The sequence below is a fragment of the Hyaena hyaena genome, unplaced genomic scaffold, assembly GCF_003009895.1.
Source record: "Hyaena hyaena isolate Hyena2069 unplaced genomic scaffold, ASM300989v1 scaffold_1, whole genome shotgun sequence".
NCBI classification, from domain to species: Eukaryota; Metazoa; Chordata; class Mammalia; order Carnivora; family Hyaenidae; genus Hyaena; species Hyaena hyaena.
In genome coordinates, this window is record NW_024080633.1 from 9,751,849 (window position 1) to 9,770,711 (window position 18,863).

At 52.0% G+C, this 18,863-nt stretch overlaps 1 protein-coding gene across 6 annotated transcripts in view; it reads left to right on the forward strand.

Annotated features, from left to right (window-relative positions):
• The window catches only part of LOC120226268 (BTG3 associated nuclear protein), an 87,046-nt gene that overhangs the window by 45,592 nt on the left and 22,591 nt on the right, over positions 1-18,863 (forward strand). For 4 of the 6 annotated variants that reach the window (XM_039224478.1, XM_039224604.1, XM_039224726.1 and 1 more), the window contains 4 exons: positions 612-779; positions 5,285-5,415; positions 6,992-7,063; positions 8,426-8,464. In XM_039224478.1, the coding sequence (XP_039080409.1) occupies positions 612-779; positions 5,285-5,415; positions 6,992-7,063; positions 8,426-8,464 (410 nt within the window). The remainder of the gene's footprint in view (positions 1-611; positions 780-5,284; positions 5,416-6,991; positions 7,064-8,425; positions 8,465-18,863) is intronic. The other 2 variants (XM_039224546.1, XM_039224671.1) reach the window with 1 other exon arrangement.

The window sequence follows — 18,863 nt, forward strand, 5'->3', positions numbered from 1 at the left end:
CGTTGGCAGTGATGGGAGTGTCTTTAGGTGCCTTAGGACCACGTTTAGTCCTCAAGGGCTGGAGAACGTGCTGTGTGCACAGTGGTCTGGGCTCGTAGCACAGCAGACACAGTAAATATCCAGTCTCTAAGACGTCAGAGAGCCGGACCAGGTGCAGGTGCAGGGGACTCTGGGTCCGGCTGCCTGGCTGGCTGGTTAAGGGCAGGGCCACTGAGGTCAAGTCTGAGCCAAGCCTGGGGAGAATGGGGGCAGCTGCAGGCACGGAGGCACAGCAGGAAGTGAGCTGCTTGGAAACGCAGCTTCAGTAGAGGCGTGTGCTTTGATTTCAGTCTCGACGTTCGGGCCCTTGATTGCTGTGTGTGAAGTGTGAGTGGACAGAGTTGAGTGTGAGTGTCCTGGAGGGCTGTGGGGGCCCAGCACCCAGCTGGTTGCCTTGTGGACTGGTCAGCTGCATGACCGGTAAACACACGAATCCATAACATCATGGGTGTACCTGTCGGCGAGGCTCTCAGCCCCGGGTTACGTGTTGTGTTCATGTTGCTCGCACGCGGCCAGGACGTAAGGAATGGCCTCCCTCTCGCCATCTTTTAATCCAGGATGTGTGCTTCCAGGTCACCTTTTCTATAAATTCGGAATCACGGAGTCTGACTGGTATCGAATCAAACAGAGCATCGACTCCAAATGTCGGACAGCTTGGCGGCGAAAACAGCGAGGCCAGAGCCTGGCCGTCAAGAGCTTCTCAAGGAGAACGCCGTCCTCGTCTTCGTACAGCACTTCAGGTACGCTTTGTTCCGAGTCCTCTGAGTGGTGCGGGGGGGACTCGCGGGGCGTGGGCCCAGCGCCGCCCGCAGCTCCCCCTCAGCGTGGCGACTGCCAGCCCAGCTCCGTGCACACCCCGTGGATGAGCTGTCTCAGGACCACTGTGGGGCTGGGGTGGGATTCCCAGAGCGCAGGGCTGTGCCGGGCCTGGCAGCGAGCAGCTGTGTTGCCTCCTCCCTCCACCAGGTTACCGAGCGCACTGCCGGCTTGTTGTCGTTGCTGGTGTCAGTGTGGGGGCTGTAGATGAAGGCCGGGGCCAGCACCGGGTTGTATGCTCATCACCGCTGCGCTGAGTTAGATTTGCCCACAAGAGAATGGGGACATTCTAGACTTTCCTTTCAGGTGTTGTTGGCAGACTGGCTTTTCCGTGGGGAAAGGTTCACTAGGAACGCCGCCGTGACTTTAGTGTTGTTTTTCACCTCACGCATCTCAAAGTGTTTTAACAAAAGCATTTAAAAAAAAAAATCTCCACAGTGGCTCCTTCAGCAGTGGCTCTTAGAACCTGAGGCCCCAACCGAGGCTGGGGTCGGGCTCCCAGGGCAGAGCGGGCAGGGTCAGCCGGACTCTTGCTCCGCAGCGCTGCTGTGACGGGCCCGGTCGCCCAGCGTCCTTGCGGGGTCTTGTCTTTCCGAAGCAGACCTCAGGCAGCACCTTCCCTCTGGTGGTTTTGGTAGTGACTTGCCAGCAGTGCGTGGCAGTGGGAAGTGGCCGCACGGGTGATGCCCCAAGCCATGCTTCTGTGAGCGGCAGCATTGAAGGGTCTCCCAGCGAGGAATCTGGGCCTTTCTGTTACAGCGAGGAATTCTGTCTTGGGAACTTAGGGAGGTAGTGATCGTAGGACGTGCTGGAGCAGTGGCTCCTTGAAGAAGAGCTGCCCCCGTGGGCTGTGGGAGGGAGGCACGGAGGCCCTAGACACAGGGAGGCGGGTGTCAGCTGGGCTGGGTTTGGTCCTTCCCCAGGGTCCGCGTGGCTTAGCGTGGAGCTGGTCCCGTGGTTAGCACTCAGTGCCTGTCCCAAGGGAACCAGGAGGCCTGGCAAAATGAGGCTTTCTCTGTGGACACGGCGTGCGCCCGTCTCTGGAGACAACACAGCCTCGACTCGGGACCCCCGGGCGGTGGCCGGAGCTACAAGTTTCTAACAAGCACATGGGGTGCCCTCAGGCTGGCCTGGACCGTGTTTGAGGGTCCGAGGGGTTGAGCCCAGCCCGTGGTGGGCTGGGTGGGCTGGGTGACCCCGAGTCTGCTTCCGACCCCCTGATCAGAGACTCGGGTGGTCTTTGCCTCCCACTCAGATGTGATTTCTGTTATGTGGCTGGCGACTTGATGACTTATTTTACACTTATAATTTTTTATTTCCCTTTCAGTTATTAGTGTTTCTTTCAACTAAATGAAAGTAAGTCAGTTTAATGGGACTGAGTTTCTTCAATTGTTTCTTTGGGACTGAGTTTCTTCAGTTGTTTCTTTGTTCATAAATATGTCCGCGTTTCTTCTGAGATGCTTTGGGATTGAGTAACTCTCAGGCGCCAGCGGCTTCTCGTGGGTGGTGAGTAGCCGCCGTGTGAGCGGCTGTTAGTTCCCCCGCGCCCCAGGCGGAGTCTCAGGACGTGGGACGCCTTGTTGGGAGTAGACTGTGTCTGGCGAACCCCGTCAGCTGGCCGACACCAGTGGCTTTGGAAGAGCAACAGAATCCAGCAGCACCTTTCGTGGCCCGCGCCACGGCTCCTTTCTCAGGAGCGCCACACACTTGCGTGCAGGGGCAGAGCCGCCCCGTCTTCCCGGTCTCAGAGGGTGGGCATGGTGCCCCCTCGAGAACACTGCCACCTCCACGGAGGTCCCTGCCGCCTGGTGTCTGGAGGAGGGACGCACCCAGCCACCGTGTGCAGGGAGGAGGAGGGTTCGAAGTGGTGCTTTTAAAAAGCCCCAGGAGGGAGATAAGCTCAGTTCTACTCCAGAGTCCCCGAGCGGGGAGGCCCCAGAATGCGTGCGAGAATGCGTGTGTTTGGAGCTGCTGCACCAGCCTCCTGCGCAGGCCGCTTCCTGCGCGGCTGTGGGCAGCCAGGGCTCCCTGCTGAGACAAACACAGAGCACGGTTTTCTTCTATCAAACTTTTAAAAAAGTACATTGCTTTGGAAATTCCTGTTGATGTAATTGTTTCCTCTTTTATTATATTGCCTACTTGACTAAAATTAGATAAAAACAGTGGGTGGTTAGCTACAGGGACTCTGGCCGCTTCTCCTGGCTCTGTTTATACACTCAGTCTCACAGCGGATCTGAGACTGAAGGCTCTTCTGGTGACAGAATAATCCAGGAAAATGCAGGTAAACCAGGATTCATGGCTTAATTTGGAATTGATAGTAATCCCAGCTGGGTTTGTCTTATTTACTTTTGAATTATCAGATTAAAAAGGAACTTACAAATAAATGCTCTAAAGGAAATTCTGAGCCAAGGCTAGTTTACTTAAAGCTGAATGAGTCCTGCCCGTTGGGATGCAAACCATACGATCACTAGTGTCAATGAATTCATAAAATACCCATTTAGTAAAACATTTGTATTGCACTGTCCCACCTGGCAACACTGTATAGACCTTTGTAAGTGCTTAAGTTAAAGATGGTAGCATTTCACGGTTTAAACTGCAGCCCAGCGCACTCCCTGCAGGCCTCGTCAGTGAGTTGAAGGCCTCAGGAGGGTGTCTGCAGTGCCCAATATTTTAGAGCTGCAAAGAAACAGCTCTTAACAGTCCAATGCCTGCCCATCTGTGTGTGCAGCTCTCTCTCCTCTGGACGCAGAGGGGGGCTCTTGGAGCAGCCTTTTGTATAATTATAGGGAGCTGTTGATTAATTGGCAGATTCAAGAATTTGAATCTTAGGTTTGGAAACCATTTACAATGCTACCCACATGTCCTGTCTTCTGTGGTTAGGTTAGAACCTTGGGGTTCTCATTCTTCTTGTATTTTTGGAGCATTTGAGAACTGGCAAGATCAGTTGATTTTTATTAACACTAGAGCAGGAATGTTTTAAAAAATTTTTTATGTTTTATTTATTTCTGAGAGAGAGAGAGAGAGAGACAGCATGAGTAGGGGAGGGTCAGAGAGAGAGGGAGACACAGAATCTGAAGCAGGCTCCAGGCTCTGAGCTGTCACACAGAGCCTGATGCGGGGCTTGAACCCACGAACCGTGAGATCATGACCTGAGCCAAAGTTGGACACTTAACCAACTGAGCCACCCAGGCGCCCCTTGAGCAGGAATTATTTGAGCATCTATTTAGTTAAGTAGTTCTTACTAACCTGCAGAATGGGCTTTAAATGTTTTGATCATGTATCATCTTTAAGAGGTTGGAAAGTGTGTATTCCTCCTTGTGTATTTTTAAGGGGACATTTTAAAACGTCGACACCTAAATTTTTTCATTATATTTTGAAATCACTTTTCAGTGATTTCAGTGATTCAGGATGCAATTTCTGACAGAATGCAAGTATTAACATTTTGACATCATCATGTTACTTTTTAAATTCAGTGAGGGGCACCTGGGTGGCTTGGCTCAGGTCATGATTTCACAGTTTGTGGGTTCGAGCCCTGCGTCAGGCTCTGTGCTGATGGCTCGGAGCCTGGAGCTGCTTCGGATTCTGTGTCTCCCCCTCTCCCTGCCCCTCCCTAACTTGTGCTTTGTCTCTCTCTTTCTCAGAAATGAACGAGCATTAAAAAAAAAATTAAAATGTATGCAGTGGAGTTGTATATACTGTGTCAATTTAATGCCCACAAAATAGATGAAAAATATACTCAGAGACATTTTACATCTTTCTTTTTTCTCTTTCATGTTAATAGTCCACGTCTCACCAAGTCTCGTCCTGTTGTGTTTACGTTTCCTCCTGTCTGCCCACTGTAATTCTCTGCAGAAAAATTGTATGCACAAAATCAAAATGTTTTTTCTGAGTTCTTTCTAAGCATTTAAGAAAATTCTCTTAAGGTATCATTACAACTAAAATTAATACACATCAACACAAATGTCTTGTTTCGGATTTAACAAAGGAAGTAAAGTTTTATTGGAAATATATCATTAAACAAGTGGATGGAGATTTTTTTCCGTAATGAGTTTAATTATCCATGAACAAATACTGCTTACTACCGGTGTGAAGCAGGGTGTAATACTAACTTTATTCCTCTGTTTCGTTTTCGCTGATAAACCCTGAGCAACTTCATTTAAACAAGTAGATGAGAATCCTGTGTCAGAATAGTCCATTCCTTAGACCCTGTTCGGAAGGGTCGGAAGCCCCCGTCCCCGGCACCTAGACCTCACGACCTCCACGGACTGCCAGGGCTCCTCCACCGGGACCTGCTGATGACTGTCTCGGAAGGAGGAATTTCCTTTCCTCTTTGCAGGCGCCTGGGGCTGGGATGGGAAGGAAGCCCAGAGGCGTGCATGTGGCTGGTCTGTCCCCAGCTGGTTACTGAGGCCTTCTGTTCTTCCCGCAGAGACCGTAATGAGCACGCCACCCCCCGCCAGTGAGATGCCGCAGCCCCCACCACAGGCCCTTCACTACGCCCTGGCCAACGCCCAGCAGGTCCAGATCCACCAGATCGGAGAGGACGGACAGGTCCAAGTAGTATGTACCCTTCTCGCTAGTCTGCCTCCACGGAGGCGAGGGGAGGCCGGGCAGGGTGTGGCCAGTGGGCAGGGCCACCACCAGCTTTCCGGGTGATGCCATGGTAGCTTGAGGTGAGGTCACAGTACGAGTTTAAAGAAGTAGTAGTTTGGGGTATCAGCTTTTGGGTCTCATAAATGAGGGCAGTTCCCAAGGGAACGTGTCCTTGTTGGTGGCCTCTTGTGGCTTCCCTTCATGTGCTGCCCGTCAGTGGCCTCTGTCAGCTCTGAGGGCCAGGCCGTTCGACCATCCCTGGTTTTGCTTGTCCTCCTGGGAGGCATTATAGATGCATCATAGATCATTTTCTCAGTTCAGAAACACAGGCACCCTTTTACTGAGGGAAGAAAAAGTAATTTCCTTCTGGAGTCAGTGGAGAAAGCTCGTGAGTGGCCTCAGGTGTCACAAAGCGCTTCCTTTGGACTCCTGGATGTATAGGTTCATGTGGGCAGTTAGCTCAGCAGTGAGCCAGCCAGCACCCCTGCCTCACCTGCCCAGGTAGAAATTCCTCCCGACTCTTCTTGGCTTCTACGGCTGGGGAGAGCAGGGGGGCGGGAACTTCACGAGGGAGCCGGACATTTCCGTGCCCCTGGGATATTGTTGGTGTTCCAGTCACACCCGGCTGCATGACCAGGCTTTCTCCTGGGAAAATCAGGGTGGCCTCCGTCTGACGTTGCACTCAGCATGCTGCCTGGGAAAGGGCCGGCTTCCGGAACCTGTTAATGATGCTTTTATAGGGGGTTTTATTCATCTTGCAGACGAGGTCGATAGCACAGTTATAAATGATGAATAGAAATAAATAGTGAATTCTTTGTTTAGTTGATAGTCACAAAGGCAATTATTCTTACCTTACTAGTAAGAAAGTTCTTGAAAGAACTGCAGAATAATTTCAAAACAAATACAGTAAAATGACAGCAAGAGAAAATCGTGCAGTGGTGTTGAGCTGTGTTGGCATTTATAGGAGTTGTTTGTCTGCCTGTGTCTACAAACATAAGCGTGTTTTAGGGGCATCTGCGTGGGTCAGTCAGTTAAGCATCAGACTCTGGCTCAGGTCATGATCTTGCGGATCATGGGTTTGAGGCCCACATCAGGTTCTGTGCTGACAGCTCAGAGCCTGGAGCTGCTTTGAATTTTGTGTCTCCCCTCTCCCCTCCCCTGCTCATGCTGTCTCTCTGAAAAATAAACATTAAAAAATTTTTGAAAGAAAATGTTACTCTAATTTTCTGGGAAATTTCTGTTTCCCTTCTTTTCCAGATGACCTTCACATTCTTAAGCTTGCCTGTTTAGTAACATTTAAAGACTACAGATTTTTGTAGGCTCCATTAAGTTACCATAAAATGTCCTACATGTGTCACATACTGGAAGTGTAATTTCAGGAGGCTGTGCAGTGAGCTTATACCGTGTGCCTACTGTACTATTCAGGATTTAGTTGTCCTGAATTGTCAGCAGGTAACCAAGAACAAAAGTTTCAGAAAGCGTTTCTTGTTTCCTGTGGCTTTGAGTTTCTTCTGATGCTCCTTGGTGTCTTCTCTTGTTGCGGATCCCACAGGGCCACCTCCATATCGCGCAGGTGCCACAGGGGGAGCAGGTGCAGATCACGCAAGACAGCGAGGTGAGTGGAGGCCTCCATGGCTGCCCCGGGACCACCCTGTGTCCAGGGCTCCTTCCATGGAGGGAGATGGGTGGGAGTCTCCAGATGACACGCGTGTCCATCGGTGACCACCTGACTTCTGCTTCCTCAGGAGGCGATGGTGCTGGAGGGGAGGGACCGAGGGGACAGGGTCTCACGATGTGTCAGGAGGGAGGTGCTTTTACCTGGAGGCCTCGGGCTGTGCATGTCCAAGCCTTGTGAGCGGGCCGTGTGCAAAGGGAAGAGGCGCAGAGGTTCTGAAGGGCGAATAGGGCTACGCCGCTGAAGGGGTGCCTGCCTGGTCCCGTGAGACTCAGGACTCACTCGGGAGCACAGCTGCTGGCTGGTGGGTGGGCAGGTGAGCAAAGGAGGAGGCCGTGCTGGGTGCTGGGTGGGGCAGCAGACAGTTGGGTTGCAGGAGGCCTGGGGCGGGGTGTTCCCTTGCGGGGGCGGGCCCGGGGGAGGGGGGAAGCTCTGTTGAGACACAGAGGCCCAGCCAGGATCCTTCACCATGCAGCGCGCTTAATTTGCCGGTAGCCTCCAGAAGGAAGCTCCACATAGATTTGCTTTCGTACTATTTTTGCTAAAAAATCATAAGGCTACTTAAATTTCATTTTTTGGATCAACTTTGCCCTTTCTTTTAGATTTCGTAAGTGCTTCCCTCTTGTTCACGCAGTCCAGCATTTTTTGTTTCTGTTAGAATTGAGTGCAGGAAATTAGAAGAAATGGCTGATGCCACTAATGATTACTTTGTAATAAGTTACAGTATGTGATTAGTCTTACCACAGTTAAAGCCTTACCTTGTTTATTTAAAAAGTAAACGTTTTATCACAGTGAAGGTATCTGCGAGGGCAGTTACAGCAGAGCCCACCAGACCTAAACCGGTCAGTTTTCATGAACAGATGACCGTGCATTTCCACCTGGTGAGACGCCAGTGGGCCCGTGTCTGATTGGTTGTGTTGTGTCCCGTGTCCTCCTCTGTCCCCGTCAGAGGCGCTGGCTGTGGGAGAATGCGGGACCTCTCCGTGCTGCTGCTGGTTCAAAGTTGTTTCAAAATGAAGTGTTAGGGGAAAAAATGACATTTTCATTTGGGGTCAGGATGGGGGAAAATGAGCACAATGGTTTTAAGTTTTTCTTCTGAAAAGAAGAAAGATTATCTGTAAATTCAATTTTAAAATATTTTGTTGTAGAGTTTTTATTGCTACAAGGGGCTGAACTTTTGTAGAACTGATGTTAGTGCTTTTGCTGGTTATTCACACGTGGCACGGGGTGCTCCCGCCCCGGCCCATCGCGTCTTGAACTTGTTCTCGTCCTTGATTTCTCCTTTTCTCACCCATTCTGCAGGGCAATCTCCAGATACACCACGTGGGACAGGACGGGCAGGTGAGTGTGCCTGTTCTCGCCGCCGTCGGCTTGCTGTGTGTATCGCCAGACCTTGCGCCGCCGTGGGGCCAGGCGGGGAGCAGGAGGGTGGTGTGGCATGAACTCCCCTCTGGCCACAGACACCCTGAAGGATGTGGACACGTGGACGGTGGGGCTCTGGCTACATTTGTTTCTTCGTGGGATTTTATGCAGCTCTTTGTAGATGGAGCTCTACCGTCTCTGTCACTGTCTGTTCGTTTACACGAACGTTGTTGTTGGCTAGGTTGGTGCCGTAGCTGTCTCTTAGAACGAGGCTGGTTTGTTCGTGTATGTTACTGGCAAATGCCAGTCGCCACCTTTTTATTTTTTTTAAATTTTTATTTATTTCTGAGAGAGAGAGAGAGACAGCATGAGCAGTGGAGGGTCAGAGAGAGAGGGAGATACAGAATCTGAAACAGGCTCCAGGCTCTGAGCTGTCAGCACAGAGCCTGACGTGGGGCTCGAACCCACGAACGGTGAGATTATGACCTGAGCCGAAGGCAGACGCTCAACCAACTGAGCCACCCAGGTGCCCCCAGTCACCACCTTTTTAAAAACCTCTGACAAAAGTAACGGAACAGCCTTTGAACACCTGATAGGAATTGTCTCTCCACAGTAGCCTGCCCCAGCTGTGAGGGTTGCAGGCCTTGATTTGCTTTCTGGATGGAGTAAAATTGCTGGTGGATTTGAGGATGGATGTTTTTATGTCCTTCTGAAGAATTTCTATTAGACGTTTATAATCTTCAAATAAGTATGGAAGAGACTCTGAAGAATTTTTCTTTAAAACGTGACTTATGTGCCACAAACAGAGCTCATTTAATGTCGAGATGGTACTTGCTGTTCTCAAAACCAGCCACGTTCTCCCCTTTGTGAAACACTTATGTGCGTTCCTGTTGTTCGTGGCGGTGGCCTGGTGGCTGCTGTGCATGGGGCACGAGCATGTGTGTCCCTGGGATCAGAAGTGGGAGGACAGTGACACCTCCTGGGTCTCATCTGGAACCCTCCGAACACGTTGGGAGAAGTGCAGCAGACCTTAAATTAAATCACTTGTTTAGATTGGGTTCCTGGGTTTCCAGTTTCATCTTGAAACCTGCACATGAGGTTTTTGGTGGGTTTTTTTTTTTTAATGTGTTTTATTTATTTCTAGGAGAGAGAGAGAGACAGCGTGAGCAGGGGAGGGTCAGAGAGAGAGGGAGTCACAGACTGAAACAGGCTCCAGGCTCTGAGCTGGCAGTCAGCACAGCGCCCAACGCGGGGCTCGAACCCACGAACCGCGAGATCATGACCTAAGCGAAAGTCGGACGCTCAACCGACTAAGCCACCCAGACGCCCCGAAACCTGCACATGAGGTTTTTATCAGAGTCCTGAAGCGGCAGGAAGCCAAGCAGTGTCATCCCGAGCCTCCCCACGTGTATTCCTGGAGCCCTGACTTGCAGACGGGGTCGTTGGCCCAACCTGTGCAAGCTGGTTCTCAGCAGGTTTGCGCTGGTGTTTCTCTTGGTCAGGCACCGGGGTGTCCCGCCTGGTGGGAGAGGACGGTCGTCATCTGTAGTTTATCTCTGGTTTTGACAACTTAGTGGCTTGTATTTATACTGGGAGTGAAATTTCATCCTAATTGAAATGTCGCTGAACTTTATAATTCGTGAGGAAAGAAAGTATGTTACATTTGATATTCTCGTTTATACCCCTGTTCCTGAGCAGGATTCCACATGGGGCTTTTGAGAAATAATTGGGTTTTTATATTGTGTGAGTACCGTGTGGGTGTGTGTGATCGTAGACCGCATATCCCCACACCCCCCAAGAGCCGAGTGGGTGTGTGTGATCGTAGACCGCATATCCCCACACCCCCCAAGAGCCGAGTGGGTGTGTGTGATCGTAGACCGCATATCCCCACACCCCCCAAGAGCCGAGTGGGTGTGTGTGATCGTAGACCGCATATCCCCACACCCCCCAAGAGCCGAGTGGGTGTGTGTGATCGTAGACCGCATATCCCCACACCCCCCAAGAGCCGAGTGGATGTGTGTGATCGTAGACCGCATATCCCCACACCCCCCGAGAGCCAAGCCAAGCCTCTGTGGATGAGGCGACAGCGCTGGTGTCAGCTCAGGAAGGACTCCTGTGGTGGCCGTCAGAAGAGCCGCTCTGAAAATTCCCCAAACCGGGGAGTTTTCCTGTGCGCGATTCCCCAGTGCTGCCTCGCTGGAGTCCCCCATCACGCCCGGGCCAGCCCTCCGCTGGCAGCCCTTCCTTCCCAGGCGTCCGACCGTCCGGAGCCCTCTTTGCTGCTTTGCCGCCTCCCTGAAAGTCCCCAGAGCCGCCGTCCCGACCACCGTCTGTCACACAGATGATGATCTGTGAGTCCTCTGATTTTGTTTGCCTGCGAAATCTCATGCCCCCTTCCACCTCGGCCTGAGCCTCACTGTGCGCCGTGCCCGTGGGCCTCCAGCTGCAGACACGCCTCGGCAGGCAGGGCCACCACTGGTGGCGGCTGGAGGGGGCCTAGGGTCTCTGGCTTCAGACTGAAGGAAGCAGCGCGCGCTCGCCTGGGGGTCGGAGTTGGCAGTGCGCGCTCGTGTAAGGCTGCCCTTTTCCTGGCAGGTCCGTTTAGCTACTCCTTCCTTGTTCTCCGTTTGTGGGAATTCCTTTTTGTTATTTTATCATTTGAATGGTTCTTGTTCGTACTAATTTCCCCTGCTTGTGGCAGCTTCGTTTTTTAACTTAGCCAAAAACTGGAGAAGAGAATGATGTTTCGCAAGACACAGAATGTCCTGCGCATCTCGACGTCACCGATGGGGTGACCGAGCAGCGGGCCGTGCCGGAGGCAGGAGCGCCGGGGGCTCACTCTCCCGCCCTCGCCTCTGCAGCCTGTTGGCTCCATCTCTGTGCGCCAGCCTCCCTCCCCACCGGGCCTCCCCTGCCCACGGGAGGACAGTGCCAGAGTGCGGCGGCTCCTTCCCCTCCAGACGGGGCCTCCCCAGGCTCCCCGGCCTGGCGTGCGTGCTGGTGTTTGGTTTACTGAAGACTGACCACACTAGGCTGGTTCCAGTTTTGGGGGGCAGAGGTGTTGAATGGGCACCTCAGCTCTGGGAAGAGAATAGCCGCCTAGATTCCAGAAGCCTGTAAGGAAGCGACGTGTTCTTGTTCTTTCGGAGTTCACAGATCCACCGCTGGTTTCATTAGCTTAGCGTTCAGCTCTTTCTCGGTAGGTCCGACAGTCACTGGGGCTCATTATGCAGCAACGCTCCAGACCAGCCGAGAGCCGGGCAGGGGCCGGTGCCCCAAGAGCCCACCCTCTTGTTCACTCACTTCCTGACCGGGACTGCCAAGCCCCTCCCCCTCTCTCTTCTGCGGGGCCCCAGCCGCGTCATCCTTGGTTTCCTCGCTTCTGCCCTTCAGGCAGGCGCTGCCGCTCTCGCTCGCTTGGGGACGTTACGTCCTGAGTCAGGGCACAGCCTCTGTGAACGCACTTCTCTGTCATTTCGTGGACGGGAGAGGGAGGGACACGCGTGCTGTGCTTGTTTGCTGCCACAGGTGGGCTACAGATGCCACGTCTGGAGCGAGGGCAGCACCTCTGTCGGGTTGGCTGCCCTGCGTTCGCGTGGCCCCGTGCTGTGGGTCTGCAATGCCGCCCCCGCCCTGCCCCGTCTGTGCGCCTCAGACTACATGTGGGGAGATCCTAGTCCCATTCTGTGTGGAGCCCCTTGGGCTTCAGCTCACAGGGCGTGGCACCTGGCAGTGGCTGTGGGGCCACAGGAGAGTGCGCCGGGTGCTTTAGAGACACGACCTTACGGCATTTGTGTCCCTTGCTCCCCAAGTGTGGGAGAGAAGGATCAGGAGGGACAGCTGACTTGCAGCCCAGTGGAGACCCGCAGGTTTACTGGGAGGCCGCATTCCGGGGGACGGTCATGGAGAAGAGCAGGTTCCAGGTGGTCGCGGGCCAGGTGGCACACTCAGATTTCCTGTTCTGTTCCCGCTGTTTCTGGCTGTGTGCATCTTCTTGCAGTGATCACTTCCTAATCCCTCCTGCTCTGTTTTGGGGGAGCTAGACGGTTAGGTTTGTTAGGGTTGAAATTAAAATGTAGTCATTAATTCTAGACGGGCTCTGGGCTAGGGCGCCTTCTGGGAGTATGACACAGGGGCCTCAGGGCCTGTGGCCCTGTTCCCGAAGCTCCCTGTTGTTCAGGGCGGCACTTGGTTGGGCCGGTCCCTGCTGTGCTGATGTCTGTTGCCCCCGTCTGAACAAGGACCTGCAGGGCACAGGTGACTTCTTACACTGCCTTCTGGGCTGTCGTCTTTGTTACTCAGTGAGCACTTCAGGGGTGACCTTTCCTGCTGTGGGAACAGCGAGCAAATGAGCAGAGGGGGTGCTGTGAACTCGAAACGGTGAAGGGGTGGTATCACCTGCATGGTAATTAAAGGAATTGTGGGATCTGTTTGAGGGGGTGGGTTTCGTGTAGCAGACCAGATCAGGAGCAGAGGAATGTGGGATTCTCAGGAGGAGGCCAGAGACAATCCTGCACATGGCGAGCCACAGAACACGAGCTGGATGTGTGGACGAACTGTGTCTAAAAAATGTGAGACACGTGCGCGGTTCGTGGGTTCGGGCCCCGCGTCGCGCTCTGTGCTGACTGCCAGCTCAGAGCCTGGAGCCTGTTTCAGTCTGTGACTCCCTCTCTCTCTGACCCTCCCCTGCTCACGCTGTCTCTCTCTCTCCCCTAGAAATAAATAAAACATCAAAAAAAAAAAAAAAGAAATAATGGCCTTTCTCAGGTCATGGGAGCTTTTACTCCGAGAGATGTGCTTGTGCAGGGGGTCCGGGGCCGCTCCAGGGAGGTGTCCTTGGTGCAGTGGTTGTGCCCCCCGGCTGGGCCTTGGCTCCGGGTCCTCCTTGCGTCTTGGGCTCGTCCTCACTCACTGTGGCCTGAGAACAGTCAGGTTATGGGGTGGAGCACATTGCAGCCTGTCTGCCGGGTGATGCGTCTGTGCTGTGTCCGTGTCCACAGCGAGAATGTGCTCCATGGCTCTCACCCTCTCGCACACGCGCACACACAGTTGGAGTGGGTTCACAGTGATGTTAGCCTCACTGTCTGCTAATTGCTCTGATACTTTTTATTCTGTCCTTTGTTCTGTTTTTCTCTTTTTAAAAAAAAAAAATCTCTCTTAGGGGCGCCTGGGTGGCTCAGTTGGCTAAGCGTCCGACTTTGGCTCAGGTCGTGAGTTCACGGTTCATGGGTTCGAGCCCTGCGTTGAGCTCTGTGCTGACAGCTTGGAACTTGGAGCCTGATTCGGATTCTGTGTCTCCCTCTCTCTCACCCTCCCCTGCTCATGCTGTCTCTTTCTCAGAAATAAATAAAACATTTTTTAAAAAATTTAAAAAAAACCTCTTTTAAATATTGGTTGTGATGTGACACGTTAACTTGCTTTTGTGACCACAGTTTGAAAAGGACCAGAATAGATGACTGATGATGCTTTCTTTTTTTAAGAGCCTGTCGTTCTAAGATGTAATTAAGTAATTTTTAGAACATTTATAATTACATGGCATTTACACTGAACATTAACACATTTTCTTTTTCATATTTTGATAAATCAAAAGATAATTAGAAAGATAAAGCAGTACAAAGAAAGCTTACATACTTTTTTTTAAAGTCACAGTCAAGCTTAGGAAAAACGATTATGAACACCTTAATTCAAGATTCTTCTTCAGCATACTTCTGAAGCCACTTTATCTACATGAGGAAAATTAGGATACTCCTGATACTTGAGTATTAAAGTCTTCCCGAAGAAGTCGGGAGTTGGGCTCTGCGGTCACCTCGCTGCCCTTTTCTGGTGTCTCTAGGCCTTTTGTTGCTCACATGCAGGTGGTGTGTCCTGACGGTGACGGGGGACTCGTGGGGAGGGTCGTACAGCCAAGGTCACGTGCACATGTGTGTCGAGGCTTAGAGAGGGCAGTTTGCAGTGAGGTGGACGAGCTCCTCCTGCAGAGGAAGCAAGGGGCAGGGTCTGGGAGAGGGGCAGCCCGGTCCTGGAGGGACAGGTGCAGCTGGTCTGTGCCGGAAGGCCCTACTGGGAGTGGCGTGGGGGCCTGGCCAGCCTCTGCCAGTGACCAGGGGCCTCTGCCCTGCAGCTCCTTGTGGATGTAATGTGCCTGAGTCTCCTACTTGCTCTTTGCAGGGAAAACTGGTGGTGTGGGGCACCCCCCCCCTGCCCTGGGTCAGCCCTGTGATGCTGTCTAGGAGAAGAGGGCAGAGCGGATGGGCCGAGAGGCTCAGTTGGAGGTACAGCAGCCCCCTGGGCTCACCCCACTGGCCTTCCCTGCACACTGCACCGCTGCGCGTGGTCTCCTAACATACTCATCTTGGCCACAGAGGCAGTGCTCGACAGATCAGGGGGCACAGGGGGGTCGTTGCCGGGACCCCCGCCCCAGTGCCAGGATGGGGACAGCAGCAGCACCCGTTGGACAGCTGCGCCTTCACCAGGAGCGGAAGGCACACCTAGCACCCAGTGTCCGCATCTGCGTGGCCTCTGGTTTCTCCACAGCCACTTCCCTGGGACAGTGGGTGCTTTTGCCCGGCCTGCTGAGGTGAGTCCTCAGAACCCGGCCAGACAAGCATGGTGTCAGAGGGGTGAACTGGGGTCTGAAGAAGGAAGTCTGCATACTCTTGTGCTGTCCCTGGACTGTTCTTCCTGTAGGTTCGGGGAGAGAACAGCCTTTAAGTTTTATCATGTGCCTGCTTGAGAGAGAAAGAGACATTTCAAGAGACCTTATTTGGAAAGCTGTGTACTTAAAGCATTAATTAATCAGAAAATACTCCGTTTCCTGTTAATATTAATGCCATGAATGAGCCTTTTATTTTTTTTTTTAATTTTTTTTTTTAAATGTTTTATTTATTTCTAGGAGAGAGAGAGAGACACAGCGTGAGCAGGGAAGGGTCAGAGAGAGAGGGAGTCACAGACTGAAGCAGGCTCCAGGCTCTGAGCTGGCAGTCAGCACAGAGCCCGACGCGGGGCTCGAACCCACGAACTGCGAGATCATGACCTAAGTGAAAGTCGGACGCTTAACCGACTAAGCCACCCAGGCGCCCCATGAATGAGCCTTTTAAAGAAAGGAGATCAGCTCAACCTAATCAGTGAAAAGTAATTTAACTTAGAAATTTAGTTTTTAAAAATGAATAAAAATTGTTTAAGAAATGCCAGACACATTTTGTCATCTTAGGGAAGTCTCAGCAAGCGGAATGTGAGGTGGCATGAGGCTCTGTGTTTGTGTGATTGAAAATCCCAGGTGGAGACCACAGGGCCACCGAGGGTTTGGAGCCGGAGAAAACTCAGTCCTGTCTGTTAGCAGCTGTCCCTTGTGGAATGAACATCTTGGTCAAGGCAGCTTTTTTGTGAGTGTCAGTGAGTCTCGCTTCTGTCCCTGCACCAGGAAGCTGAACCCGGCAAGCGTTAATGAGACAGCCCTGGAGCACGAACACCGGTCACAGTGGCCACGGCATGGGGTCCAGCGTGGCTGAAGTCCCACTTTGTCGGCCTTGCCCCTTCATACACGGCAAGGGCTTGTAAAGTTGTGTAGACATTTTAACTTTGGCAAGACATTAAAAAAAACAAAACTTGCAAATGAATCATGCAGGATTAGAATTTGGCCTGGTTTTGTGCAATAGTAAAGAATAGTGCGGTTGAAGATGTTGTAGGAGCAGCTCTTAAATTCCAGGAAATTGTGCCTTGGTTTCTGTAACACAGTGTCTGTCCTTTCGTTGTGACTTCTGGCGTGGGCAGTACATCCTAGACTTCTGCCACGTGGCCATTTGCATGTCATCGTCCGGGAGCCTCGTTATCTCCAGCGCCGTGTCAGCCGGATGGTTGTGCTCCTTGTGCCGCTGGCTGCTGTTCGGGGCAGAGTGAGGCCGTGCTGGCTCTGGACTCGGGAGGAGGATGCTGTTCTTGAGGAGAAACGTTCAGTTTCCACAGCATTGCCTTTTCCGTGAGCAGACGTTCTGGGAAGCAGAGGGGCCTGTGGCGTGGGCCAGAGGTGCTGTTTGGCTTCTTGACTTTGAGGCAGACGTCCCAGCGTGTTTTGTGGTTGTGGACTTCACACTTTTAAGATTTGAATGTGAGCCTCCAATGTGGGGGCTGCCGTCAACCGTCCCCATCAAGTACAGCAGATCAGCATTCAACCTGAATGGGACCCTGAGCTCCACCGGGGGGCTCAGGAAGGTGCTTGATTCACCTGTAGTTCGCTGGAAGGGCTTTTTCAAGTAAGGACGGGAAAAATAGGCCAAGTTCCTTTTAGAGGAGGGGTGGGGAGGACACCCAGAGCCTGGGGGTGCTCCGTCCTGTTCTGCACTCAGGCCACCTCACCTGTGGGACAGGTAAACCTGGCTCTGCCAGGGAAGGCTGCGCATCATAGAGTCTGGTAAAAGAACCTGTGATGCGCCCCTCTGTCCTGCGAACCCTCGTTAGAGCCCTGCGATGAGCCCCCCGTGGCTGTGAGTCAGCTTGGCCCCAGCGAGACACCCTCACGGTTCAGATCCCAGCTCTTCTTGAGCGTGTCCTGGATGGAAGACTCCAGTGCATGGGGCTTTCTGGTCTGAGATCCCAAGTGGGAACAGTGGTGGCATATTCCAGCCCATTGCAGACTCCCACCTTCCCAGAGAAAACACTCACAGATCTGTGTTATGTCCACAGAGGACTTCTGCTCCGTTCAGAGCTCTCAGGCGCCAGAGTCCTGGCCGCGTGGTGCTTCGTGAACTCAGTGCTGGTGTTTAGCGCCCTTCATGGTACTATTGCACTAAAGCGTCGAGTGTGGATTCTGCTTTCTCTTTACACGGCTAGGACTGTGTGCCGTATTTAAATAATGTTATAGATACTGTCTAACTTTGACCCCAATTAGTAGTGTCCCCAGATGCTGGTAGAAGAGAACCCTGGGACTTGGGGGGGGCTGACCCTTAGGATGCGGGGAGAGGCTGAGGGGCGGTAACCGTGGCTGGGCCTAGATGTAATCATGGCTCACTCCCACCTCAGAAGTCACAAGCAACACAAACAGTTGGCTGTGGATTTGTTCCAACAGCTCTTAAATCTGAGTGGTGAATATTGGATAAAAATGTTGCCCGAGTCTTTGTAGGGAATGTTTGGATACTCAGGGTTTAGGTGGCAAGAGGTACACGCTTTGGTCTTATCAATTTTATATGATTGAAGCCTGGGCCAACTCATAGTAATTTTCTAGCTTTTTCTAATCAGTGGGAAGAACAACTAAAAAACTGTACTCAGTTTAAGACATTGCAGTGCAGCTGTAGAACTAGACGTGGAAAGTATGGACTCTGAAGAGAGGTTTGAGTAGTACAGGGAATGAGTGGCCAAAGAGAGAGGGTGTTTATTCTGAAAATGTTGTTAGTGTCAAATTTGTTTCCACAAAATGAGCTGTGGTTTGAAAGTGTCAGGTATGAAAGTTTGCATGCTCGTGACAAGCAGGGTACATGGTGGTTTTGAAGCCGCGTGGCAGGCCCCGCTCTGCCGCGGGTGTTGTACGGAGTCGGTGCAGGAGGTGGGCCGGCCTGGGTGCCACAGCAGAGGTGAGTGCGCTCTGAGGTCAGTAGCTTGCTCACTCACTCGCTCGAGTTGTTGAGCTGCCCGCCACATGACTTCATACCGAGACCGGACGTGTCCTGTGACTCATTATGTTGCTGCACCAAAAATGCTTTATTTTCTCCTCTTACTTCTCTGAAGATAATTGTTTTCTTGGGAGTTAGATTGCATCAGGCATAGGAAATGTGTTGTTTTAATTAGAGCATAATGTAATCCTGCACAAATTGAGAACATTCATTAGGAGAGAATGGGGTCCTTTGCCAGCCAAGCATTTCGGTTACGTTAACAAGGATGTAAATCGTATCTCTTGGGTTTATTCGGGGATTCAAGGCAAGATCAACTGGGATAAAGGCAGTTGTATATAGGCAGGGTATTTTTCAGTTAGTACACCTACCACTTCTGGGACGTGTGGTTGGTGATGATTGCTTGAGCACTTTAAGTTGCCGGTGGAACAGAGTAAGTGGTTCATCTCACTTGGTCTTGGAAGTGGGGATGGTGGTTGGACAGGAAGGTGCTTGTATTGGTGCTACGAATCGCAGACATTAAGTGGCATTGGCATGGCAGTTACAGGAGAGTCTTGGTCTAAATCTGCGAGAATTAGAACCAGTCAGGAGTAAGTCATATTTCAGTAGTATGAAAGTACAAATAAGCAGAAATCCATGTGTCTGGGTAACTGTGCGTGTGTGTGCGTGAGTGTGTGTGTGTGTCTCTACTGTATTCTGAATTACTGGACCCTAGTTGCAGGTGCTGAAAACATGGGAGTAGAAGCGTAGGCAGGAGGACTTCCCCGTGCGAGGAGTTG